Below are 26,565 nucleotides of genomic sequence, written 5' to 3' on the forward strand. Positions count from 1 at the left end.
AAATAAGGATGAGTTGCCCCCATTTGTCCATTACCGCAGATGCATGAAAATAATTTTTAAATGAAAACTATTTTGTCAATTTTATCACTTAGGGTATGGTGAGGAAGGAAATCTGTTCTTCAATTCACCGACAAGCCAGAATTTTCTACCTTTTCTTCTTTGCGTCTGTCCTTTTCTTCATTATTTTCCATTGTTTCTTCTTCATCTTCCACAAGCCCATCCCCTTGGTATTTGTCATGTGTCCACTTTGGACTGCTACCTGATTTTTTGAAGTTAAACCGCCCTCTGCCACGCTGGAAAGTGCCACGGCCTCTTCCTCTTTTGGCCCAATAATCCACACCATCATCTCTGTCATCATGCTATGGTAACATAGGTCAAACAGAACAAGGATGAGTTAAATGAACAACGTTCTTAGACATTTGTAATGCACCTATTACCATAACATGTAGGCACCTTAAATTCAATGCACTATCAAGTGTGTTTTATATAGAATCTGTACAAGAGGTTTTCCAGGGAATATTCTAGTAGTTTACACCCACAGTTTAACCTATATTTTATAATTGATAAGGTTTGTCCTCATACTGTAAACAAACATTTGAAATACAGTTTTAGAAATTACAAAGTCTTCATTTATTTGTGAAGAATCATATCTAAGAGGTCTTGACCTATGTGGGACGACTCAAAACCTCCACTTAAAAGATGGGCAATAAACCAGTTATTTAATGAAATTTACCAGCTTTAACCATGCCACTCTATTTTCACAATCTTCTGCGACGGTTGGAAGTACTGCCTTTCACATGCTACCTGATAGATCCTGCTGCTGGTGGCAGTATGCAAAAGAGAGAGGGGTGGCTCAATAGCTTCCACACAAATGAAAAGCAGAAGCTGACTACTAATTAATAGGCAAATTCCTCTAGCCTCTCTCTTACTACAAACTTTTAGTTTTACTAATTTTATTTTAATATCACAAAAATCTTATTTCATATTCTAGAAAGGCCGAAGTGGTTTCTTTTAAGCAAAAGTGATAACAAATGTAGCACTCTGAGAACCTACCTCATTGTATAGTAATATCACATTGTGATGTGATTTTAATAATGCAGTTTTCCCCCATTCAGTATTTGTAACATTATTTGAAAAAGTGCTTAACCCTCGGAATTTAGTGCTACTACTGAGGATGACAAGACATCTTCCATTAGTGCTTGACTAGAAAATAAGGCTTACAGGTAAATCCAAATTGTATAAGTCTTCTGAACCTTAATAAAAAATTAATGTTTTGTAATCAAGTTTTGGATAGGAGACCACGTTCAAATTTCAAAAACAGATTTGGATTTTTTGGGAGGTGGGGATATTCAGGTTTACTTGTATGAGATAAGAGCAGAGGCCCTAGGTTTCATATATAAAAACTGTTAATCCCTTCTATGAGGAAGAAACAAAGCTAAAGTATTCTAAGGGACCCCAAAAGAGTGCAGTGAAGAAACAACACCAAAGTTCCTCTTGCCTAAGCCCATTAAAATTCCTTCCAGAATTATTGGTGGAGATATTCCCGTATAAAACTTTTTATTACTCTATAGTAATTTACTGACTAAAGTTCAGATATCACTATACAAATGTAGAAAGTTTATCAGAAATGGACTTGTAATTTTTACCATTAGTATTTTATTATCATTTGAAAATCCACTTAATAAAGAGAGATTAAGCAGCACAAGCAGAAGAGAGGCTGCATATTCAACAAGTTAAGTAAGAAATATCTTGGTCAATGATCTTAACTACCCTTCTTTTGATACCAGTATGGGAAAGTAATATTTAACAGATGTCAGAGTATTTTAATGCATCTCACTACAATCCATGTGTGCCGCGCCGCCTCCCCCACCCCCCCGCCATATTGTATGCTGCCATCAACTCATGCCACACCACTTTTGCAGGACTCTCAGGCACAGCTGAGGCACCAAGCATCAGTGTCTGCTTTAAATCCACTGGGGGGGAAAAAACACTCGAGTTGGTTTGGGAGGTCTGGGTGTGTTTGCTTTAACATTTTAGGCTGGGCGTGGTAGGTTGTCACTCTTCCTCATTTGCCACCCTAAATATGGGAAAAAAGCAGGCATGGTGGGGGATGTCCTCTCTGAAGTGACCTGCTACTGTTGCCCACCATTCTGCTGCAGAGGGATAGAAGGGAAGCAGGTACTGGGCCAACTAGGACCCTGATGCTCTCACAGTAATAATATGCTAAAGTCATTGACTTTAAAGTCATTGACAGCCACCAGTCATTGACAGCCACCAGTCATTGACAGCCACCAGCACAGAAGCAGCATGCACATAGACACCGCCTCTTTAACATCAGTTATAAAATATGCTTTGATAAAAGATGCATGCATTATATATAAGTTTTCCATCACCCACCAAGAAGTATTTCTTGCTTTTTGGGGTATATTCAGGATCCCACTCCTCTTCCTTCGGTCTCTTTTGAAAAGTAGCATTTGAGTTGCTGGGACCAATATTTGTTCCAGCAAAAACTCCTCTGGCTCTTCCTCTGCCCCTAATTCGAAACTGATTAACCAAAATGTTTATGTATTTAATCAATATGCATATAGTCACAAAGCAAATATTCAAGTTCAACTGTATTAACCAAAATGTTATTTCTGTATTCTTTCCTTAATACATAAACATAAAACAGCAGTTTAAGACTTCACATGTAAATACTTTAAGTCTAATGTACTAAGTGTTCACTTTGAGCTAACAATCCTCTCTATTCAGCTGAAGTGCATTCAAATATGTTTAGGGGATTTTTAGTATGTTTACCCATAATGTGAAATTGAGGGAACTGATTGACCAAAAAGAGGGGAGGAGTGCAGAAAAGAACATGAGACATGGACAATTTAATACTAATTATCTCTGAATAGAATTAGACTAAACAGACCAGGTGAGGATTCACAAGACTTATCAAGACACTGAAAGCAACAAACTAAAAAGGAGACTTTTGAAAATGATAATTTGGAAAGTGTTGAATATATAATATTAAAGATGACTGAACAGAAACAGAAGTGGGGGTTTTTAGAAAGGTAATCTGGAATATATATAAATATGAGTAAATGCATTAATTTAGGAAATACTTTGGCCTCTGATATCCTCTGATTCCTCTTCATTGAAAAATTACAGTATGACAGGGGACACTATCACTGTGGAGGAGAAAATAGCATTTGGGAAACAGAAGGTTGCTAAGATCAAAGCCCAAGTCAGCTAATTCCAGAGGCTGATATTCCATCAATCATATGAGTTGGGCTATGGTGGCTATTTTAGTAATCCTACATTACAAGGCAGTCTAGGTAATATAGCCCAAAATCATGCTACTGTTGTGGGCCTACCTGTTTCAGGGCATGACAGAAAAAGAGGGGGAGACTTTTAGCATAAAGACAGCTCCCTTTTTAGTCTGGGAAGAGCTCGTATGAAGAACCTTTAAGGGACTGTAAAAGTAAGATCAGAAAATGTGGCTGCAGGCTATTCACTCTGACAGACGAGCAGATATGAATGCTTTCATTATGTTTATGGGTTTACATTATATAAAATGTGTGTCTCTCTCTCATTTTGTAAATATATACTGCAACCTGCTAGTGGAAATCTCAGTCATGGTTTTTGTTGCATAGGCATCTTTGAGTTTGCACCTAAGCAAATCTACTCCTTTATGGCCAGCCAGCCAGCCAGGCTATACCATAATAGCCCTGAACACAAAAGGGAAGATTTGGTTGCAAATTAAAAAGTTTTTTTTATCCAAAATAAAAACCATGACCTGGAATAGCCTACTAAACTAGAGGACAAAGACATTTCACTTTACCTGTACTGGTAAAAAATGATACGATCTAGTTTATGATTGTAGACAGAAGGTGCAAGCTAATCTGTCAGGCCTGTCTAGATATCTCTTGTCACAATAGTCTTGGGTTGGTCAATAAGCCTATATATAAATACTACTGTCTAAAAGGGTAAATCAGTAAGGAGTGCCATTATTTCTCATTTAAAGCATCCTGCAAGTTGTTACTATACAACCATCAGAAATCAGGCATGTCAGAGACCCATTCAATTACCAGCACATCTCCCTACCTAAATTACATATGCTGCAATGTTTCTTCCAGTACATTTGTCCAATTTAGTTTTAAGATTAGCAAGCCCTGAAGCATCTACAAGTTTTATTAGGAAACTCTTCCTGTTAGTAAGATATTAGACTGTGGAAGAGTTTACTGATTTTCAGCCCTAATTTTCCCTTTCAATTTTATCCCATTATTCCTAGCTATATACCTATGTATCATGCTGAACTCCTCTTTGCCCTTGGAGATTACACCATCCACGTACTTGTTGACTTATGTCCCTTTTAGTCATTTTGTAGCAGAACTATACATATTTAATTTTTTTAATCTTTCCTTATAAAATCAACCCTGTGAATATTTTTATTGTTCTCTTTTGAACCAGGAGGTGCCTAGAACTGAATAGTGTTGCATGTGCAGCACACCACAGTTGTATAGAGAAGGCATATTAGCAACCCACTTTGATGCCATTTTATATGCAGCTGAAAGTTGCACTGGCCATTTTTGTAGTCATATAACATTGCTTGTTTATGTCTAATCTATTGTCTCTTTCAGCATAACTGATTCAGTCTCACAGGTTACATGAAGGAGTCATCAGGATAGTTTAGTTACTCCCTCCCAAAGAATCTGTATGTTTGGAATTTTTCAAGACGTAGCTTGCAATGTTCAAAGCTATAGCTCCTAACGGTTACTTCCTGCCTATGTTCCTAATCTCTAGAGGTCTTTTTTACTGTTTCTTGGTCCTCACTGGTGTTTGCACATTTTTCAGTTTAGGATCAATGAACTACATTAACATGCTGTTTACATCATTTTATTGAGTAATGAATTTTAAAACCACTGTCTGTGGACTTTGGTCAACACATTTCCAAATCACAATGCTAACCACCTTCCAGCCTTCAACCAGTTAGCTTTGCTGCTGCCTGTAGTCCAGTCCAGGACATTCAGAGAAACACTAACAAACAAAAGCAAGCAGCCCTGCTTTCCCCAGCACAGCTGCTTCAAGGCTCCGTCAGGGGTATAAATTCAGCCATGCACGAGTTTGTGAACAACAACAAAATGGAAGGGGTAGCAAACACAGATGGGCAGAACCAAACTGCAAAGTGACCTGGAAAAACTGGAAGCACTGGGGATTACAGGCAACAAATAGCAAAATATAGTCTTAATAAATTGATATTAGTACATTTAAAATCCTGCCCCAAGTAAAAGAAACCAACTGCACAGATACAAAGTAGCAAGAAATAACTAAGCAGCCACACCCCTAGCATTAACAAGGATTTGGGGTTTTTTCTTGTCTCTGCTACTGTCCTGATAAGACTCTTCTCTGTAATCCATTGCTATTGTTGCTGTGAGGGAAGTCTTGGAAGGAGAGTTGTCTAGAAAAAAGGTTTCTCACTTCTGCTGTGGTCCATAATATGAAAGTGTTTGAAACTTGTTATTCTGAATAATTAACCAAAAGAAGTACTACCCTATTAGACACGTCAGCTTGTTAAACTATTGTTAGTTACCTTTTTCATTTTTAGCTGGTTTGAATAAACACATTTAGATCCAAGCAATTCTGAACAGCACACAATAGTTTGCATGCTTCAACATGATACTTCTAAAATAAAACACTGCACATCTTAATATTTTGAAAATGGATCCTAGAGTCATGCAAATTACCTAACACTGCTTTAAGGTAACAATAGTTTTGGAGGGAGCAGAGAAAGACTTACAAAGGTGCCTCTCGGCCTGCTGACTCCTGTAAAACCTGAATATTCTTTCTGCTCATGGTGGGTTTTGAACTCTTCATCTCTTTCTTTCTTGCCATCTTTTTCTTCTCGTGAACTGGACGAGGCAGAAGACGGGGATGAAGATGAGGAAGATCGAGAACGGTCTTGCTCTCTTTTTTGTTTACTGAAAAATAAAAAACATACTTTGTGCTGTTTTAAAAATAGATACCCTGTAGCATGCTACACTAAAGGAGGTCTCTGTTTATGTAAAAGCTACTTCCCCCTCAGGTTATAAATCATCCATAAAATATGTACTTCAGATTTTAAGGTGGAGTATCATTTCACTTTTCATCCTCCTTCCATATCTTTAAAATATATTGTGCAAATACTATTGCTAATTAGTTGGAAACCAGTAGACTGCAAAATTACTTCTCTGGTTTTTGATTCAACGAAGAGTGGCCTATTTAACTGCCATTTTGGGGGTAGCAAAAGTGAAAGAAGAAGGGAGGAAAACCCTTAGAGCAAAAGTTATAAATTTTAAGTTAATTGAGTTTCCACATATTGTTGAAAATAGCAGATATATTTTGGGCATCCCTATGTGGATACCAGTATAAAACTAGCCAGTGGATGACAGTGTGGATACCAGAGGCAGAAAGTAAATGGGAAAAATGAAGCACAAGTAAAATCCATCATATACCCAGTGTAAAGCAAGACAGAAAAAAAAAAAACCTAATGCAAGACTCTGTATTCAGTAACCCCATATTGGCAGTGTTTTGACACAATTTACAAGATTTTAATACAACACCCAATAGGTCATACCTGAAATATCTCTTACCACAGCTATAAAGTATCCACTGAAACATAACTATTAAAAACTAACATTGTTCCTTAAAAACAGCCCACTGGCTTTAGAAAAATAAATACGTCTCCCTTCTCACCCATGTTAAACCTAGATATCAGTAATTCTCCTCATACTCTGGGTGTTATGAGTTGAAAAAGTGCGGAATCAAGCATAACGAACCAAAGTTCTTACACAAACTGTTTACAGAAATGTACTGCATTGAAGTCCAACCTCCTGATGTAGCCTGGATAATAGGACAGATTAATTTGTCATTTTTTTTTCAGTGTTAGCTTGCTATTCCAAAGTTTTTGTCCTCATCCACCATAAGCCGTGTAAAAGACAGATAATACATTTTTGCTGTAAAACAAATAATTTTAATTGTTTAAATTTAAATGTTCCATTACACAGTGAAAATTGAAAGCAATTAAGCTTACAATTACAAAAGGCTAATTAGAAACTAAAAAACCTACTTAGAAAGTTCAAGTATTTACCTGTCATCTTTGTAAGGTTTGTAATCCTTGTAATCTTTTGGAGTTTTCTCCTGCTTTCTTGATCCACTGCTTTCCCTGGAACCTTTAGAGTCCCCTCGTTCTTTACTTCGCTCTTTTCTACGACGGTCAATGTCGTGCCGAAGATCAGCAGAATCGCATCTTAATTTTTTATCTCCCTGTGAAAGGAACAGATTTCAGGAACAGCATTTTAAAATGGAAAAATCCAGAAGAGATAGAAGTTGGTCTCCCATTTACTCTATCTCCAAATTTCTAAAGAAATAATAGTTTGCCTAGTTTCAACATTCTTCAGAACATTTAGTTGATTTTTAATGACAGAAAGTTGTTTGACTTTTATGTCTATGCCTGATGATTTTTTAAAACTATCTAGGAATTTAGCTTCCGAGAAGATGTTCCACCAAATCACCAGGGAGATCTATTTTTACAAGCGAACTGTCAGGTTTGTGTGGGTAGATTAATATTTAGTACAACTTATTCTGAAGAACTATGTTATTAGGACAGCATAAACTGCATCTGATTAATTCAGCTACAACATCTGCAAATGAGCTGTTTTCTTGATTTCTAGTCCTTGGATCGGCTAAGTGCTACAAAATCAGGAAAACTGGAAGGAATCTAACATATTTTGTCCAAGGCCAGAGATGAGAAATAGTCTAGTTCCAAATACTTTTTGGGCTATAAATACAAATCAAAAGAAAAATACTCCACCTTGAAGTTTAGACTCAAAAGGAAATACACATTATTTTACTAAATCTAGAATATCAATTTAATATTAACTCAGAACCTACTTTTTGACTTTCTTCTTTAAAGACTCTCTCTTCACCTGCTAAACGGGTATGCTTCCTCAGGGCAGTTGGAGAGATGTCAATCCTCCTAAATGTAAAATAAAAAAAGTGTCTAGCCATAGATTCAGGGGATCATTTATGGCTTCCTGTGTTTCTTTTGGACGTCTGAGAAAACGAAGAAATCAAGAACTACTCTATTTTTCAGTAGCATGATCTTTTTATTTACAGTATTAGTTCCCTATAATCCCTTTAAACCTATTCAGATAATTAAAAATCTGGTTTTGCCCAATAACATATGCAATTATGACATTTTGCTTTTCCCCTATTTTTAAAGATGTAAAAGCCTTAATGGGTTATGTATTTCAAGAGCTCTGTAAAAGTGATCAACTCGTTAAAACTACCTTACGCTAAACAGCAGTTAATAACATCCTTTTAAAAGTAGAAAATAAAAAAATAGTTCAAAAGCATTTCTTTGATGCAGAATACTGACTATAGAGACAGTATATTTAACCTCAGACATGTAACATATACTCAAAATAAGGTATGCAGCCTTTTATAACTAATTCCAATGGTTAGCAATCATATACATATGCCCTACCTTTGCTTACCTTTCAGGCACTAATGCAGCTCAGATTTTTATTTTCAAACTGCTGTAAATTATTAATGCAGTTCAAATGTTAATGATGAAGTCATAATATGAACTAGCTCACATATGAGAATAATAAGCACGCAAGTGGTGTTTTTCCATCTTCAAACTACTTAAGGCTCAATACTGCATGGGAGGCAGGTAAGTATAGCCCAAAAGAGATACTGAGGCAGACAAAAAGACTTGCCACAAAGCCACATATACAGCTGGAGTTGGGATTAGAATCCAGAGTTCCAGGCTCCTAGTCCTGTGCTCAGACCAGTTCATGCCTCTCTCAGGTGAAGAATTCAGAGGTAATTAGAAAAGCATGTAGGGGTTCTTATAAGAAATATAATTTGTTATTTCACTGACATAAGCAGCATCTAGTAATGCAACTGGCATATACCTGTGTATTTCTGGGCTCTTTTGCCGGGTGCAATGTTCTTCAGTAGCTTTTTGATATGCAGTGAACCTCTCATTTAGGGTCATTCCAGCTGACTTGAAGTATTGTTCTGTTGGTTACAGAGGAAAAATTCTCTCTAGTTAGTTAAATTTCACCTACATAAGTATTTCCATTCGTGACAGAAAGGTACATAGCAGGCAAAAAAAAAAAAAAATTTATCAGAAGAGGCAAATCCGTTAGAGGATTTTTCCCACTCTTACCCTTCTTGTAGCCTCAACGAGCAGATAATAGCAGCACACAACACCACTGCAAGCTTCCTCACAGGTATGCCCTGCTAGTACTAGAACTAATTCAAGTACCACAAACTCATTAGAGTCAGACTCTTCCCTTTTCACTGACACATTTTCCTCTGACGGAGGAAAAGGAGCAGCTGTTTAGGTTTCCTTCTTTACACTTTGCCCAGAGGAGCAGATGAAGTTATTTTGAGTCAGTATTTGCAGGGAACAAAGAATTTCCAAATAAATTTAAATTTTTAACTGAACACAATTAGTTTTGACAGAACATTTAAACAATTTATGCATCAAGAATTACATGTAGACTTATTAAACGTAAGGTATTTCTTAAAAGAATACAACTTTTCCTTTAGAAACAGAGATGATAAAATTATCGAAGTCAATTAACAGCCCTACAGCTGAATATATTCATTTAAGCATCTGGCATCTTGGCAAACCTGACAGCTTTTCTAACAAACAAATTTTCTTTTGGCTTTTGAGACAGTTAAAATTCGTAATAGCAACACTGAATTTTTAAAGACCAGCTCAACAAATATGTTTAAATATAAAATAGAAAGACATATAAAGTCATCAACTATGAAATGTTATATACGAAGCAAGCTATCTGCTTAACAGGTCAACATACATCTGTATCAACTTACCGCCCAACATCCAGCACATGTCTCATAACCAATCATTAAAACTTGAAACGGCCACTACAAGGGTAGTGCCTCAATCATAATTCCATCAAACCCAGGAATTTGAGCTAGCAACTCATTTTTTATGCCATTTTTGCCAGGAAGACAGAAGGTTCAACTTTGCCTGTTTTTGCATCTGTATCTTTCAACAGCTATTTTACTTTTGTAACATGGATTTTGCCATTTCAAAACACATTCCAGGACCTAGTTACAATGAAAAAGAAAACATCACTGGGCATTTTCAGCTCTATATTAATAAAGAGCTGTTCAGACCAGTTGCATCACACCAATAATGAATCAAAACTTCAGTTCTTTAAAAAAAAGAAAAGTTACTAAAATCTGATCACAAAAAAGTAATTTTGAAGTGTGCAGAAAGGCTACAAGTTTTAGAAACAAAATATGGTATACACACATCAAATAACTTGGCCACAGACTGGTTGATAAACAGTTACATTTCCCAGCCAGATGTTAAACTCCACCTATCACATTTACAGAGACAGTTTAAGTCATCTATTCATTCATCAACATGCAAGAGATTTAGAAACAATGCCCCCTTTAGGCCCCAGTTCTGCACCATGTAGGTCAATGGGAGCTTTGCCACTGACTTCAGTGTAGGATCAAGCTCTAAATCCCTGACATATCAAAAAGAGAACAGATACTTTGGTTTCAAATGTCAATATGTAGTCAGCTAGTAATTAGCAAAGGATTATTTTATTAAACAACCTTTGTAACTGCTCTACAAATCCTCTTTGCAAAAATACTTAGTTTGCAACCAACTCAAATTTCAGAAAAGTACCAAGCCTTGGCCCCTCTAGCTATTTATTATGTAGCACTTTTTTGGATGTTCAGCACATCAATTTAGCACATCTAAAGTATCTTAATAATGAATGCATAACTACGGTTAAATTAAAATTGGTCATCTGATCAGGTGGCTCTTAGTCTAGGAAATTTAAGAAACTCAATTCCCTCTTCTGTTGTGAAACACCAACAATTTTCATCATCAAGGTCTATTGTCTTTATTAGTTCATTAAGCAAGATGACGAAGACGACATATGTTTGGCAACAAATAAGAAGTGCTTTGCTAACAAAAAAAGTTGGTGCTCATTTCAGAAACTCTGTAAATGTCCTCACACGTCAGACAAAAGGACTGTACTCCTTCAGACAATACTGAGTCTCTGACTAATGAGCCTGCAGAGTATTTTATGCTTAATCGTGACATAGGAAATCATCCCTCTTTACTGGGATGCTTCCCAATGAACTGATTTAGCCTAATGATAATGAATGGTAATAACTGTTGCTCAATCAGAAAAGAATTAGTAAATAATTCATTTAAGAGGGATGAATTTGGACAGTGCCAAGTAGCCAAGTATGAAATTTTATGCTCCGGTGTCACATAAACTGCCAAATAAAGAATGAAAACAAGATGAAATTTCATTACTTTTATTTTTGTATATTTATTGCATATAGTTTTTATTCTTTTCATTCTTTAAAAAAATATTTTCTGAAGAGTGATACTGGGACGTCCCAGTCAAAGGATTCTATGGAATTTTCACATTATATAGAGTAATTTGCCAACAGAAATCACAATCACTAAACATGAGAATTAGCAACCTCAAAGAAATCTAAACATTGGCCAATATACAGTTTATTAAATACAGAACATTTAAACTTGAGTGCAAAAATTCACAAATTGTCCACAGCTTATTTCACTGTATAATACAGTTTATCAAAATATACAAAATTGGTATTACTGCTATAGTTTTCTGGGACTAGCTGTGCAGTCTTTTTGGGGGTTATTTTAAGATGAGCTCTTCTCAAAAGGCAAAAAAAAATGTGAATAAATCAGTATGAAGAAACGGAGAATTGAGTTGTCTCTTCACTAGTGACATTAAGCAGGTTTATCTGTAATTGACCATTTTTCTAAATGCTGATACTGGTATTTGCTGTGGTAAACTGAGTACATACCTTTGACATGATGAACCAAAGACACAATGTGCTGAATAAATGACTCTGACGTGCTTTTGCTGGCCTGTGGCAACTTAATGTGGTCAAAGATGGATCGGAACTCTTGCTCCTTCTTGACAGAATGGACAAGCGTACTAGCAAGCAGCCTGTCTTTAGTCAAGGAAGCTGGTCTAAAATGCATCAACAAGAAAAAGAGAGACAAAAGAAACCAGTGGTTTAAATAATGTCTCGGTAAACTCTGTACGTGGGTGAGGAACTCTGGTAAACTCTGTACTGTAAATTGGGATAATTTACCTATTGGAATCATCAAGAGGTACCGGTGCCATTTTGAGCTTAACTTCAGGACGATGGGAGTCACTGGCTATCATTTTGATCCTAAGTGGGCTCTCCTCTCGGAAGGTGGATTTTTCTCTCGCATCCAGATTCTTGTGTAGAGGGGGACTGTAATCAAAGAGTTCTTTGAGCTTTTCAGACTTTACCTGCTCAGGTGACTGAGTTTCTTTCTTCACCATTATTCTCTCAGAACTTTTGTCGTCTTCCTTGTGCTTATCTTTTGTTGCACTAGGCCTTTCCACTACATAGCCAGTCTCTTTAAGTTTATAACTCTTGTCTTCTCTAAATCCATCACTCTCTCTATTGCCCTTCATTGAAATTTTAGATTTGTATTTGGTTCCTTCCTCCTCAGCATTCCGGTGAGATGCAGTAGCAAAATTTTTACCCTGATCTGCGAGGACAGATTTTCTGAACTGTCCATAATCCTCTGTCTCCTCTGTCTCCTCCCCTTCAGAGTCACTAAACTTTTGCTTCCCAGCATCCTTACCAATGAAATAATCTAAAGCTTCCTGATCCTCCCATTCCCTTTCTCCCTCTGTCCTCCCTTTTTCTGATCCTCTCTCCTTCTGGGCCTCTTTCTCCCTGGTATTACCCCTATCAAGCAGGTATACTCTAGACTCTTCATCTGTGTACCTGTGGATAGCAAAGAAGAGGATGGTAACTCTGGATTGCATTCATTCCAGTTCATTTGCATTTCACTTCTGAGTCACCTCAGTATCACAAAATCACCAACATAAAAACAAATTCCACTGAGTAGTTCAACTGTTCAGCATATACTTTTTTGCACAGCATTATTATTACATCCACAGCCACTTATGTGCTATCCTTTGGAAAAAAATATATATGAAAATAGATTTCTATATAAATTCCTAGAAACTGACAACTGGAATTTTTAAAACTAGTGGTTTGGGGCATTTTAATTTGGTGCCCAGCTTCGAACACTTTTATGCCTGTCATTTTGTCTGTAGGAGAATCATAGAAAGTTTAGTATTTCAGTTTGCATTTTACTCTTGAATCCTGACATTTCAGGGACAATTCTTTCAACAAAAGTAAAAGGGTACCATTAAAAAAACAAAAATGAAAAACCATTTTCAAAATCTTGCTGTGCTTGTAACAGAAATCCACAATTCTGTATTGGCATAAGTCATTAGTCACGGTAAGGCCTTGTCTACAGTACAAAGTTTTGTTGGCAAAAGCGGTCTTTTGCCAACAAAACAGGGGAGGCGTACACACTACAAAGCTACTTTTGGCGGCAAAATAAAACCATCTCAACAAGGGGCATAAAACTTTTTGTAGCAAAGTTAAAGCGACAAAGGGACAGTGTAGACATTGCAGTTTGTTTTGTCAACATAACTAGCTTCCACCAGTATCCCACAAAGCCTGTCATGAGCGCTCTGCTCCCTGTTTTGACTTCTGCTGTTCTGCAGGCATGCGCCCCTCCCCTTTCAAAGCTCCAGGAAGTATCTGACACCTGGGTGTACTGCTCTGTTTGGGGAACAAAGAGCAAATCATTAACATGGAATGCTCCTGTTTTGCCCTGCACTAGGAACACAGGGGCAGGCAGACTGCTGCTGCAGGAGGGGTGGGGGAAAAGAATTGCTGTGCTGCTTTGACATTCCTCGGAGAGCTGCTCAGGAGGCTGTAGAACTCTTAGAAGGAATCACAGAACTGTAAGCAGGCAGAGCGGGCTGCTTCAGGAGAGACTGCTGTGCCAAGCAGAGATGGGGGGCTGTTCCCCTCCCCCTGCCTCAGGATAGGCTGTCAGCCTGCTGTCTCTCCAGCCCCAGACACACCACTCTCCTCTCCCTCCCTTCCCACCCACCCCCACTCTTCAGTTGAAAAAGCGGTGGACAATCTATTAGGATGCCCCTGGAATGATAGGATTTAGAAACCTGCATCATGTGACACTGTACCTGCCCCATGAGGAATTGAAAACCCTTCCCAAAGCACCTTGCAGCCAGTTGCACAGTGGGATAGCGACCACAGTGCACTGCTCTCTGTGTCGATGCAAGAGCTGTTAGTGTGGATGCACTCTGCCGACACAAGGAGCTAGTGTGGACATGCAACAGTGGTTTAATTACAGCGGCATAACTTTTGCCAACAAAACTTTGTAGTGCAGAGAAGGCTTAAGACTTCAGGAATACTGTGAACAACTATGTAAACTGGCTTTTCAATCCTTGGTCTACGCTGGGAATTTACACTACCATAGCTACATCTCTCAGGGGTGTGAAAAATCCACAACCCAAGAGACGTAGCTAGGTTGACCTAACCCCTGATGTTGACAGTGCAAGGTCAACAAAATAATTCTTCCATCCACCTACCTACTACCTCTCGGGGAGATGGATTACCTACACTGAGAGGAGAACCCCTCCTGGCAGCATAAGTAGTGACCATACTGAAAATGCTACAATGGTACAACTGCAGTGCTGCTGTTGTAGCATCTTCAGTGTAGATATAGCCTCAGGGAGGTGGATTATCTTCGCTAATGGGAGAACCCCTCCCTTTGGCATAAATAGAGTGTCTACAGTGCAGCACTGCAGCTGTGCCACTGTAGCAGTTTAAGTGTAGACCTAGCCTAACTCCTTTAACATTGCTGAATGCATTTAAAAATTAATGTTTATTTCATTCAGCTCGCACTATCTCAATACAGTATTTTCATGCTAGTAGTTTCCAATATACTCACTGGCAGCAATGTATTTACTTATGGGAAAATCTGAATCCTGGTGCCTTTATAAGTACATTTATGAATAGCAATTCAGTGATGGAACAATTTAATTTCAGTTCCATAAACAGCATGGACAGAAGCCAGATTGCTTCATTTTTCAATCCATTTTTATAAGAAATCAGACAAAAAGTTAACAGTCCATTTTCAGTAAGATTTCTACAGCTTTATTTTTATTCAGAGTTCTAACTCTGAAATTGAACATTTGATAATCAAAAAAATCTCAAGTGTCAACTTTATAAATATATGCCTAAACATCTGATGTCAGCTGGAAAATATGTAAATACATTCTGTTTTAATGTAGTCCTTCCTCCATGTAGACATAGTTCAGTTCAACCAACCAGTCCAAGATCTGGACTCCTCATAACTCATACACAGACTTAAAACCATTTTCTGGGAGGGGGCGGAATGGACAGTTTCATTCTATGAGATATGAAAGGTCAGTCTGAACAGAATTTTCTTTTTAGCAAATAAAAATCAGAAGACACCTGGTATATACTACACCCTTCCCATTTAATGTTTTCTTATGAAGCCATTATAGATACTACTAGTGAACAGAACATATAAAAATACACTGTAAAGGAAAGGGACAACTAACTGTTCCACAAGGATACAGCTAAACCAAGAATTTAAAGTATAATAAAAAGGAAAGCTCTTCATGTGTTAAGCTTAAGCATAACTACACTGAAATTAGTAAGTAGTCAAGGCTGTTCCATGCGGCAGTTCAGGAGGCTTATAGGTTCAATAAATGAAGTTCAACAGAATAAACAGGGACATTTTAGGATTCAACAAAACTTTTACAGGTATAGTTCTTACCTTTTTAGAAACTTTCCACCCTTTGCAGTTTCCTGTTCCCCAACTTCGGGATAAAATGAGCGCATTCGAGCCTCCTCACGTGGAGCACTCTGTGAAGGGATTGTCTTTCCAGGGCTTCTCCTTGAAGGGATGTGATGCAATGGGCTGTTCTGAGAAGGACTGTAGCGACTGGAACCATTTCCAAGGGAACCAGAGCCAGACCTCTCAGGGCTATGTTGAATGGAATGTGAATGTTGAGGTGTGTTTTTAGCTGAGTGGACTGTGCTGAGCAAGGGGGCATCAGAGCAAGATGAACTCTGACTGGGTGGGGAGGCAATAGAAGGACTATGGGGTGACCTTGGACTGTTATCATATGCTGAAAGGCCAGGCCAAATGTCACCAGAAGCTGCTGATGATTTGTTAAAGTCGTCAAGGGACTCAGATGGGTCATGTTCAAATGTATCTTTCTGTTCATCCTGTGATTTACTTTTTAAAGGGCTATCTTGCAAAGGAGCTCCCTCAGTTTTCTTAGCCTGCTTTTCCAGAGACCCACGTCTTTTGGAAGAGACAGGAGATTTGCTGTATGGGGATGAAGAACGAGATGAAGAGGACCTTGGAGACCTGGAAGATCTGTAAGATCGACGAGATCTGCTCCTGGACCTCTGGGAAGACACAGACCTTCGCTTTGGACTTCTGGAACGTGAACGACCCCGCCTAGGGCTTCGGGAGTGTCTTCGATTCCAGACGGGTCTGTAACCTCCACGATGATATCTACCACCTCCTCCTTGATAATACCCTCTACCTCTTCCTCTGTAACCATAGGGGCGTCTCATTCCTCTATTATTTCTGTAATCTCTGCGATAATCTCTAGAATAAACACGATCCCTACTGCGAGATCGTGAATAGGTCCTAGACCGAGACCTAGAACTAAAATTAAAAGAAAAAGTTAGTACATGACAATTCAAAAATCCTTTAAGATAAATAAATATACTAAAACCCGATGTCAAATGCAATTTGTTGGTAATACACTAAAAGTACATGAGAAATTAACTCTATAATTCATCTTTATTGACTATGTTATGAATAAACTATCAAATAAAAAGACCAGCAGTTTGATGCTGCAAATTAAGTCAGTACTACAAGTTACTTGTGATTTGAAAAGCTATATGTAAGAGTGACAAGCCATCAGGAACGGGACCACACAAATGAAATACCACGTAAAGAAAAAAAAAAGTCAGGAAGCATAATTACAATCTTGTTGTACACCTTGAAGAAGTTCAAGGGTAAACTAAGTGAGGCACTAAATGATTAAAGCAACAATACTAACATCTAGTTCATCTAAGATGAATTAAAACTAAGCTGAACTCAAATAAGATGAACTAAGGTCCCAAATTCACTTTTGTTGAAGACCACATGTAAGTGGAGGAGATATTAAAGAAAAGAGCAACTAAACACCACAACATTAAATCAAATTAGCCCAAAGAACTATAAATTAAAGTACCATCAATTTACCTGTATCTCTTTTTTCTAGAATGTGATCTGGACCTTGACCTAGAAGTGGACTGAGATCTGGACTTTGATCTTGAAGAATGAGATCTAGAATTAGATCGACCCATTTTCTTCAGTGGATTGCTTCTAATCAAAAGGAAGAACAGTGAAAAAAAGTGAAAGGGAAAACATTTAGATTTCATGTAGCCCTGATTAGTGAATCTTACTGTTATATCGTGAATCAGGCTCTTAATAGAAAGAGAATAAAATATTTTTGACTAGAAAAAAAAAATCTAACTATATAAAAGTAAATACCACTTTAGCACTTTGGGGATGAAAAAGATTACATCGAAGACTGACTAGACCATCTGGATTCTTTAAATTACCGATGCTGTCAAGCCACTACCCCAGATCTCGTGTGTCCTAACTATTTGGATGGAAGAGCTTTTGGCGGGAGGAGAAAGAGACCAGGGTGAAAAAGAATTCTCCCCTCAGCAAGCACTCAAAGATTTGATAAGGAAGGGGAGGTTTTCTGGTCAACATGTTTTTCCAGCTTTGGACAAGTGACATGTGGTAGCAGCTTGGAAGGTGTTTTGTACCTGCAATCAAGCACTGAATGTAAACCGTAGGCCAATTTAATGCAATTTTGACAATTTCCCTTTCATCTCACTTTTAAACAAGTTGTCTTCATCCTGAGCAATTCAAAATTCTCCATGTGAAAACTTTAAAATAATTCAGAAGTGTGAAATCAGATTAAAGATTTTTTTTTAAATCTATTCACCACTGAATGGAAACGATAATTTATATGGGAGAAGTAGCATTAAAGAAAAACTACCTTCTTTCTTCAGTTCACAGTATGAGTCTGAGCTACTTCTAAGGCTTCAAACACAGATGAGAATTTGCACCAAAGCTGCCAGTTTAAGTAAAATATCTTTTTTTTTTAATCTATACAATATGTGCCTTTAAAAAAATATTACTAACCGCTGGAAGCACAAAAGCAAGCTTTGCACCCAAAACTTACAGCTCTCTCCAGAGCTGCACAACCTGATATGTGCTGACCCTTAAAAAAAAAAGACATGAAGAAACACCCAGCATTCTGTTTAAGAGAAAGAATAATTTTAAGCTGTGTGTATTACCCTTCATTCATGTGGACTAAAGCTACATAGCCTCAATCACATCTCCTCCAATCAAGAATATTTTTTAAAGATTCATTTTTTAAAATTTTCTTACAAATTAATATGAAAATTGTTATGGGCTTTAAGTTTCTTAAGACTACAGCAACTAACTGAATAAAGATACCTAGGGTATAACTAAACAATTTGCAACTGACTATTAGCTGTGTAAATTAACGATCCTGGCTAGATATAATCTTAAAAAAACATCAGCCATAGGGAAAAAAACCCACACACAACTTAGTTCTTTCCGGTTTAGCATTTCAAATTTCCTTATGTTCTGTTAAAAACAGAATAACTTTGTTTCAATATCATTTTCCTTTGAACATAACTCAACTTGAACTGTATTCATTTGAGAGAAAGCGTCAGCTGAGTGCTGACTTGAATTGAAACTCCTGGCAAGTAGTTTGGAGCTTCTGGTTTTCAGTGCCTCAGAGTCCAAAATCAGCAGTGCTAACAATGATTTAAAATAAGTTAAAGCAAAGGGATAAAATGTATCGATACTGACACTTTATATAACCCTTTTGTAAAAGCCTAAAGCGAACCTTTATCTATTATTGGCAATACAAGTGCAATAAAACAAGGATATTCTGTCATGCACCTATGTATATTTTTCAGATGTTGGAGTCAGTCACACACCCATTTATATATAGATATATAAAAATAAAAGACAAAAACTTCGTGAACTTTAACAAAGTTGCTACTGTGCATATACATCCTGCTCGCTCTCCACAAGGATCTTTACCAATTAAAGAAACCTAAGCACATAACAGTATAAAAGTGAACTGTTATAAGTGTGTGTGTATATATATATACACACAAAAACACTCAGTTTATGACAGGTTTCAGAGTAGCAGCCATGTTAGTCTGTATCCACAAAAAGAAAAGGAGTACTTGTGGCACCTTAGAGACTAACAAATTTATTTAAGCATAAGCTAAAAGTACATGTGCTCAAATAAATTTGTTAGTCTCTAAGGTACCACAAGTACTCCTTTTCTTTTTACTCAGTTTATGCAATCTCTTACATTTTACTGAGACATTTTACACATGTATATTTAAAAGATTATGAACTATAAGCATATTTAAATGTATACATACCTTCCCTTAATATTTAATTTTCTACTCTAATGCTGTGTGTGTGAGTGCATATATATAAAAACCAGCAACTTTAAAGTTCACAGCTTCTTGTTAGTTAACAGAAAAACCAAAAACATGGTCAGTGTAGAGTTTAGCAGCTCCACAGGGGTTCTGATTTCCAGTTCCTTACACTGCACTACAGAGCTCTGGAGCTTCTTAGGTTTGTTCAAGTCTGCAGCTCCCCCTGCCTTGAACTGCTCTAAAGAGAGTAGGCACAATCCACAGGGTATTCCATTTCTATTCTATTTCTCTTAGCCCAGTATACACTTTATGCAATGCAAGCTCTTAACATTTTTTTAAAAATTGGCATGTAACACTATGTAAGTTTGAAGTTTTCCAATCAAGTGTTTTTTAAGCTAACTGGACTCAAACATATTGCATGCTTTCAGAAGCATCCATAACAAAACTTTCATGCCACATTAGAATTTTTTTTAAATTATAAGGCGAGTGAACATAAGGCTATCACGGTTCCACTATAAATAAAGAACTGCTATTAAGTGGCTCTACATTCAGGATAACTTTGTGATTTAAACACAGGTTGATGAGTTTTCTTTGTAATTTGCAGAAAAACACCCAATTACCATTCTGAAATAAATCCAAGGCTACAAAACAATTGTGCATAGAACTAGATAAAACACAAACTTGCAAAAGCCAGAACGTTAGTCTTTTAACTCCAAAAAGGCAGTCCTCTATTACTTGAGCTTCGGGAAAATGTGTTTACCCAGATGAAATGTAGGTCTCATATGTTCTCTCTAAGCTACTGCCAGCCATCTATGATTAAACTACTCATACATAGGCCTGGTCTACACTTAAAAATTACATCGACCTAGCTACTTCACTCAAGGCTGTGAAAAATTTCACACTCTGTGCAATGTAGTTAGGACGACCTATCATCCACTGTAGATGCAGCTAGATCAACACAATACTTCCTTTGACTTAGCTACTACCTCTTGGTGAGGTGGTTTCACTACATCGATTAAAAAAAACATTTTCTCAATGTAGGAAGTGTCTACACTGCAGCAGCATAGCCGCAGTATAGCAGCTATGCCACTGTAGCACTTATAGCCATACTCTAACGCTGTTAATTTTTTTTTTAATCAAACTGCTTAATTGCAACCAATTTTCTTCAATACTATAGTTAAATCTCACTGAAAATTCTTTCACAGGCTACACGGAAAGTTACATAGTAGTACATTTTATGACCAGATTTACTAATTTTCTTCAAAGTTTACAGAAAAAATCTCCTTAGTTTTCTGGTAAGCCTAGCAATTTTCAAGTCAAATCAATTTTTCCAGCCCAACTAATAAGAGATTAAAAATAGAATTCATAATAGAATGTGATTGCATCCTTAAAATGGAAATAATCTGTTCATAAATTTTCACTGTGACTATTTAGCATTATTGATTATACATTTACAAACTACATTCTAGGACTAGGCATATTCTCAACTGGACATCACACACACAGAACATTTTACTAGATGCAAAACATATTGAATACTGAAATTTTAGAACTAAACATTTTAGCCATACATTCACAAATACTGTAGTCTCTGGAGGATTAAACCATTCAATTTACATGTTTTAAATAGCCAGGTTCAGATCAGACTAGAAATATAAAAGTGACAGAAATAAACCAAATGTTAATCTTACCTTAGGCCTCTAGATGTTAATCAATGAAGTGATTTTAAAATTCTGAAAATGTGCTCTCAGAAATATTAATTCCTGTAAAACAAAAATGATTTTGAATGATATGCTTATTCAGTTTCCTAAAAAGTTTTATGTGAATGAGGCACAATTTTGTTTAACATAATATGTGTTCAAAAATATCTCTGAGGAAAATGCTATGTATACAGGGTCTAACTGGAATCCTCTTTTTAAATGACATCAATGAAAACTTTATAAGGAGGTCTCTATGCAACACCTAATAAAACTTTTAGACATATATATGGCTATATTAGATACGTATGGATGCAGAAATGTCCAAAAACATGTACAGGCATTTAAATCCCTAATATTTTCTCATAAAGTTTTCTTTTATAGTCTTATGGGAGCATAAAAGATATGGACAGTAATTAATCTGCTACCTACCATGTTTCATTGTCTAAAGAATTTTGTTTTTACACAGACGGAATCAGAATGTCAAAGAGCATATTAGGAAAACACTGCACCAGAATTCAGCATTCCATGATCTGTACAAAGCGTCCAGCACAGAAAAATTCTACACAAAGATTTGGGTTTGTAGAAACAGAATCACGTTTTAGTCAGTATCTGGCATCTCAGAGTAAATGAACTTGATCTCAATTTAGGTATTTTTACAACCCACAGCACCAAGGTATCTCAGTACCTCACAGCTATATGTAAATTAAGGGCTCACTCCTATTCCAACTCAACTAAATAGGAATTTTTCCACAGGACTTCAACGTTAAGTAGGATTGATGCATAAATGCTTCTGCATCCCAACATTATTTAATAATTTGGAAAAAAGGCACACAAATCAGTGTCTACACATGGACCTATTCAGATACAGCTGTTTTCCAAAAGTAGTTAGACACTTCTTGCAAAAGTCAGATTCTGACTAACTCCATGTGCAGGCAAGCCTGTAGAAGAGTTACACGTTCTGTTTTCACTATGATATATGAAATTACACACACCCATTTGTTGCTTTTGGACACAATAAAGTGAAAAGATTTGATGATGATGCATTTGCTACTTTCTCAATGGACAGAGATTATACCTCAGGGATTCTAAAACTGGGAGTCACAACCCCTCAGGGGGGTCGTAAGATTATTACATGTGGGTCACGAGCTGTCAGCCTCCACCCCCAAACTCTGCTTTGCCTCCAGCATTTATAATAGTGTTAAATATTTTAAAATGTGTTTTTAATTTATAAAGGGGGTTGCAAAAGGGGTCACCAATACAAAAGTTTGAGAACCACTGTACCTCAACTTGCAACTGTGTGTATATTTTCAGATTTTTCAACATTGTGAGATTACTCTTGCATACACACGTTTTCAGAGCTATCTGACGGTTAATACTCCTGGAGGATGCTGTGCCACTGCATACATACAGAATTCATGTCCCCGCGGATTTTTTTTCTCCACAGAAAATACCTTGTCAGATAGGAACTGCAATTATGCCCTTTGCCACCAGGGGCTGCTGTGGCACCAGAACAGAGGGCAGCTGGCTCACCACAGCAGCCAAAGAGTCAAGTGGCACCTTAAAGACTAACCGATCTGTTAGTCTTTAAGGTGCCACCAGACTCCTTGTTGTTTTTGTGGAAACAGACTAACACGGCTACCCGGATACATAGCAGTCATAGAATCTCAGGGTTGGAAGGGACCCCAGAAGGTCATCTAGTCCAACCCCTTGCTCAAAGCAGGACCAATTCCCAGTTAAATCATCCCAGCCAGGGCTTTGTCAAGCCTGACCTTAAAAACCTCTAAGGAAGGAAATTCTACCACCTCCCTAGGTAACGCATTCCAGTGTTTCACCACCCTCTTAGTGAAAAAGTTTTTCCTAATATCCAATCTAAACCTCCCCCACTGCAACTTGAGACCATTACTTCTCGTTCTGTCATCTGCTACCATTGAGAACAGTCTAGAGCCATCCTCTTTGGAACCCCCTTTCAGGTAGTTGAAAGCAGCTATCAAATCCCCCCTCATTCTTCTCTTCTGCAGGCTAAACAATCCCAGCTCCCTCAGCCTCTCCTCATAAGTCATGTGTTCCAGACCCCTAATCATTTTTGTTGCCCTTCGCTGGACTCTCTCCAATTTATCCACATCCTTCTTGTAGTGTGGGGCCCAAAACTGGACACAGTACTCCAGATGAGGCCTCACCAATGTCGAATAGAGGGGAACGATCACGTCCCTCGATCTGCTCGCTATGCCCTTACTTATACTTATAGTCAGCAGCTGATAGGGAGAGAGCAGAGGCTGCTTTTTTCACAGCAACATGTCTGCAGAGCCAGGTGAGGGGGGATGGACAGAGCAGGGGGGTCACAGACTGGGATTCAGAAGGGCTGGGGCGGGGAACAGACTGGAGCAGGGGCTGAAAGGAGTGGGGATGCATGGCCACATGAGAATGGGGGGACGGTGGGAGAGCTAAGTGGATGCATGGACCCATGGGGACAGGGGGAGACAGTGCATGGGGACAGGGGTGCAGGGACCCATGAGGATGGGGGGGGAGGAGGGATGCAGACACACATAGGAACAGGGGCAGATGTGCCTGACTGAAGGGGAGAGGCTAGGGGTCAGCCTGGGTCTGCATGGGGAAGGCTCCCCAACAATCCACGCCCCCCCCCCAAAAATCTGTTCCATATTTCTCCCATCCACACCCAACAACACTCCAGGCTCACACCCAGGCTCCTTCCCAGCAATTACTTCCCTCTCCCTCGGCTCCTCCGTTACCAGACTCCCACCAAGCTTTTGCACTGCTTCTGAGGGGTATGCGAAATACGTTTCTGTATTCTAGTGTTAATATGCCTAGTAAGGAATCTTTTAGTCAAAAACATTTCCTAAATCTTTTTTGTTAATTGTATTGTTTCAGATATACTTGTTGACAGGTATTCTGAAATAAATTACCAAAATAATTGAAAGTGGAGTATTTATAGTGTCATTTTGACAAATAAAATATGTAGAATTTTTAAATATTATATGCAGAATTCTCCATTTCTTGTGCAGAATTCCCCCAGGAGTAAAATGAAAATGATTGTCTCTATGCTGTACAGACAAAACATGTCCATCTAAGAAATACTGAGATATGGAAATTAAAGTGAGACAGTGAAATAATAAAATTGACTTTCTCCAGAACTATTTGATTTGAATCATTATTTCCTTAGAGAGAAATGAGAAGATATTTTAAAAATATTTGTACATTTAAGTTACTAGATGTCATGTTGGTAGTAACAAGATTTCTTTATTCTGCCAGCAATCAATACACTACAGACATTATTGCACACAAGTAGAAATATAAAGAGAAGCCTATATTTATTTAACATGCAATTACAAGTCATCACCATAACGTTTCGAGGAATCCTGCCAGCACATAAATTACATCCGATGGTAATGTAGGTATTTTAATCAGCAAATCTCACACAATAATTTTGAGCTGGTGGTGGTCTGAACTGTGTGTTTATTTTTCAGAGCAATCACTACCATCCTCTTAGAACAGTGATTTTCAACCTTTCTTCATGTGCAGAGCCCTAAAAAATTTCAAATGGAGCTGCAGATCCTTTGGAAATTTTAGGCCATCTGGTAGACCCCAAGTTGAAAACTACTGCCTTAAAACATAAAAACAGCCACTTTATGCAATGCCAAGGAAGGCTCTGTTTCACGCTCCCCCTGCTCTTTCTATAGTAGAAAGTAACTACTCCTTTAAAGAAGGAAGAGTTGGGCTAAAAGTTTTGCTTCTAAATCTCCAATCGGCTATCCGAGTTGTACTGACTTCACAAATGCTGCTGGTGCATTAAGTAAACAAGCACCTAACTGCTGCTCCATTAGAAGGAAGGCGAGTGTTCACCGAGTGAACAAAGACTAAGGACATGACTGAAACCTCCCTTTTCAGCTTGGGCGCTCCCTGCATTTGTGGCACCCGCGCTTAAGAGCGCAGGTCCCCCGGCTCGGGTCGCTCTTTCACAAAGCGGAGGAAACAGAAAAATGCAAGTTTTAAAAAGGAAAAGGGGACGATAAAGGCGCCGAGCGCGGAGCAGCCTCCCCCCGCGGCAGTGCCCGCCTGGCAGGGCTGAACGGCTTCCCCGCCCGCTCACAGCGCTGCTCCCGCTGAACTGGGCACGGCTCCCGGCAGGCGCCGGCGAAGAGCACGGGGCTTGCCAGGCGATAACGCCCCCGCCGCCCGCTCCCCTGCGCTTCCCGCCGGGCCTGGCGCAGGCCGCCGGCCCACTGCTGGAGGCGGGGCGGCCCCCCGCCAAAGGCACCGCAGCTCCAGGAGCCCGCGGCAGCCCCGGGCCGCGCGCGCGCGCGCGCTCCCCGTGGGGGGAGGGTCTGGCGCCCCCGTAGTTTCTCCCCGCGGCCTGGCCGCGCGGAGCGGAAACACAAACCCGCCAGACACTGAGCGCGGGGCCGCCAGCGCGTTGGCGGGTCCTCGCGGCTCCCAGTTCCCTCCGTTCCCTCCCTGCCGCCTGCGTAGCCGAGCCCGCCCTCTGCCCTCACCTGGCGGGCGGCGCTCCCAGCTGCCCCGCTCCCTTATCGCAGCTCGGCGGCCATTTCCCGTCGCCGTGAGGAAGAGACTGGGAGGGAAAACCATAGAGAAAAGAGAGAGGAGGACTACGGCAGCGCGAGACTAGGACACGTCACTTCCGCTCTGAGCTTCGTAAAGTCGCGCACTCATCAGCACTGATGTGTTGGCGTCGGGTCTCTGCCCACAGCAAAGATGGAGGCCGCTGCTTCCGGATTAATCAGGTGACGGTAAACTCAGTCACATGACACCCGGGAGCCTGCGTTCGTATCCTAAGAAAGTGAGCGACCAGAAAGGAATGGGCCCGGGTCCCGCCCCACGCGGAGCGACCTGCACTGAGGCCCCCAGAACGGGCCGCGCTCCCTCCATGGCACCTCCTAGCTGAGTGTAACTGCGGGGGAAGGACTCCTCCTGCAGCATCCTGTCTCCCTCCCGCGTAGGGTGACCTGCAGGGGGAAGGGCCCCCACCCCTAGGAGAGTTAGTTACCTGTAGGGGAAAGGTTGCGCCCATCCACAGGAAGCTGTGCAAAGGTGCGCTCTCTCGCTCTGTGTAAAGCTGAGCAGAGCCAGATAGGAGCACTCTCTGATCCGATCAGTCTTTTCTACGGGACGGAACGAGATCTCTTAACAACGGCGCTTTACTGCAGTAGCTTTTGCAGCAGATGTTTGCATATTGCTTTGTTGCAGTACAGCAATATAATATGTGAGAAGAGGGAGCAGGAGGGAATTCACCTTAAGGGTTGCAGCACTGCCACTGCAACAAACATGAACTGTGGCTGCTCATTGTGATACTTGAATGTAGGTAGTGCATTCATATGCCACAAAGTTGAGTACATAATAAAATAACACT

The 26,565-nt window shown here is 39.1% G+C and overlaps 1 protein-coding gene across 9 annotated transcripts in view; it reads right to left on the reverse strand.

Annotated features, from left to right (window-relative positions):
* The window catches only part of BCLAF1 (BCL2 associated transcription factor 1), a 36,003-nt gene extending 9,660 nt beyond the window's left edge, over positions 1 to 26,343 (reverse strand). For 2 of the 9 annotated variants that reach the window (XR_014710785.1, XM_084622870.1), the window contains exons 1-12: positions 25,691 to 25,839; positions 21,174 to 21,245; positions 17,237 to 17,359; positions 15,746 to 16,651; positions 12,169 to 12,840; positions 11,875 to 12,044; positions 8,943 to 9,048; positions 7,915 to 7,999; positions 7,112 to 7,287; positions 5,783 to 5,963; positions 2,398 to 2,544; positions 260 to 359 (exon numbers count right to left, since the gene is read on the reverse strand). Coding sequence is in view for 6 of the 9 variants with exons in the window: in XM_084622870.1 (XP_084478996.1) it covers positions 260 to 359; positions 2,398 to 2,544; positions 5,783 to 5,963; positions 7,112 to 7,287; positions 7,915 to 7,999; positions 8,943 to 9,048; positions 11,875 to 12,044; positions 12,169 to 12,840; positions 15,746 to 16,651; positions 17,237 to 17,340 (2,647 nt within the window). In the remaining 3 variants the exon portion in view is untranslated. Of the gene's footprint in view, positions 1 to 29; positions 360 to 2,397; positions 2,545 to 5,782; positions 5,964 to 6,812; positions 6,978 to 7,111; positions 7,288 to 7,914; positions 8,000 to 8,942; positions 9,049 to 11,874; positions 12,045 to 12,168; positions 12,841 to 15,745; positions 16,652 to 17,236; positions 17,360 to 21,173; positions 21,246 to 25,690; positions 25,841 to 26,202 lie in introns of those variants that run through there. The other 7 variants (XR_014710786.1, XM_084622869.1, XM_084622871.1 and 4 more) reach the window with 6 other exon arrangements.
* Positions 26,344 to 26,565: the final 222 nt, after the last annotated feature.

The sequence above is a fragment of the Lepidochelys olivacea genome (assembly GCF_965140295.1).
Source record: "Lepidochelys olivacea isolate rLepOli2 genome assembly, chromosome: 3".
Taxonomy (NCBI): Eukaryota; Metazoa; Chordata; order Testudines; family Cheloniidae; genus Lepidochelys; species Lepidochelys olivacea.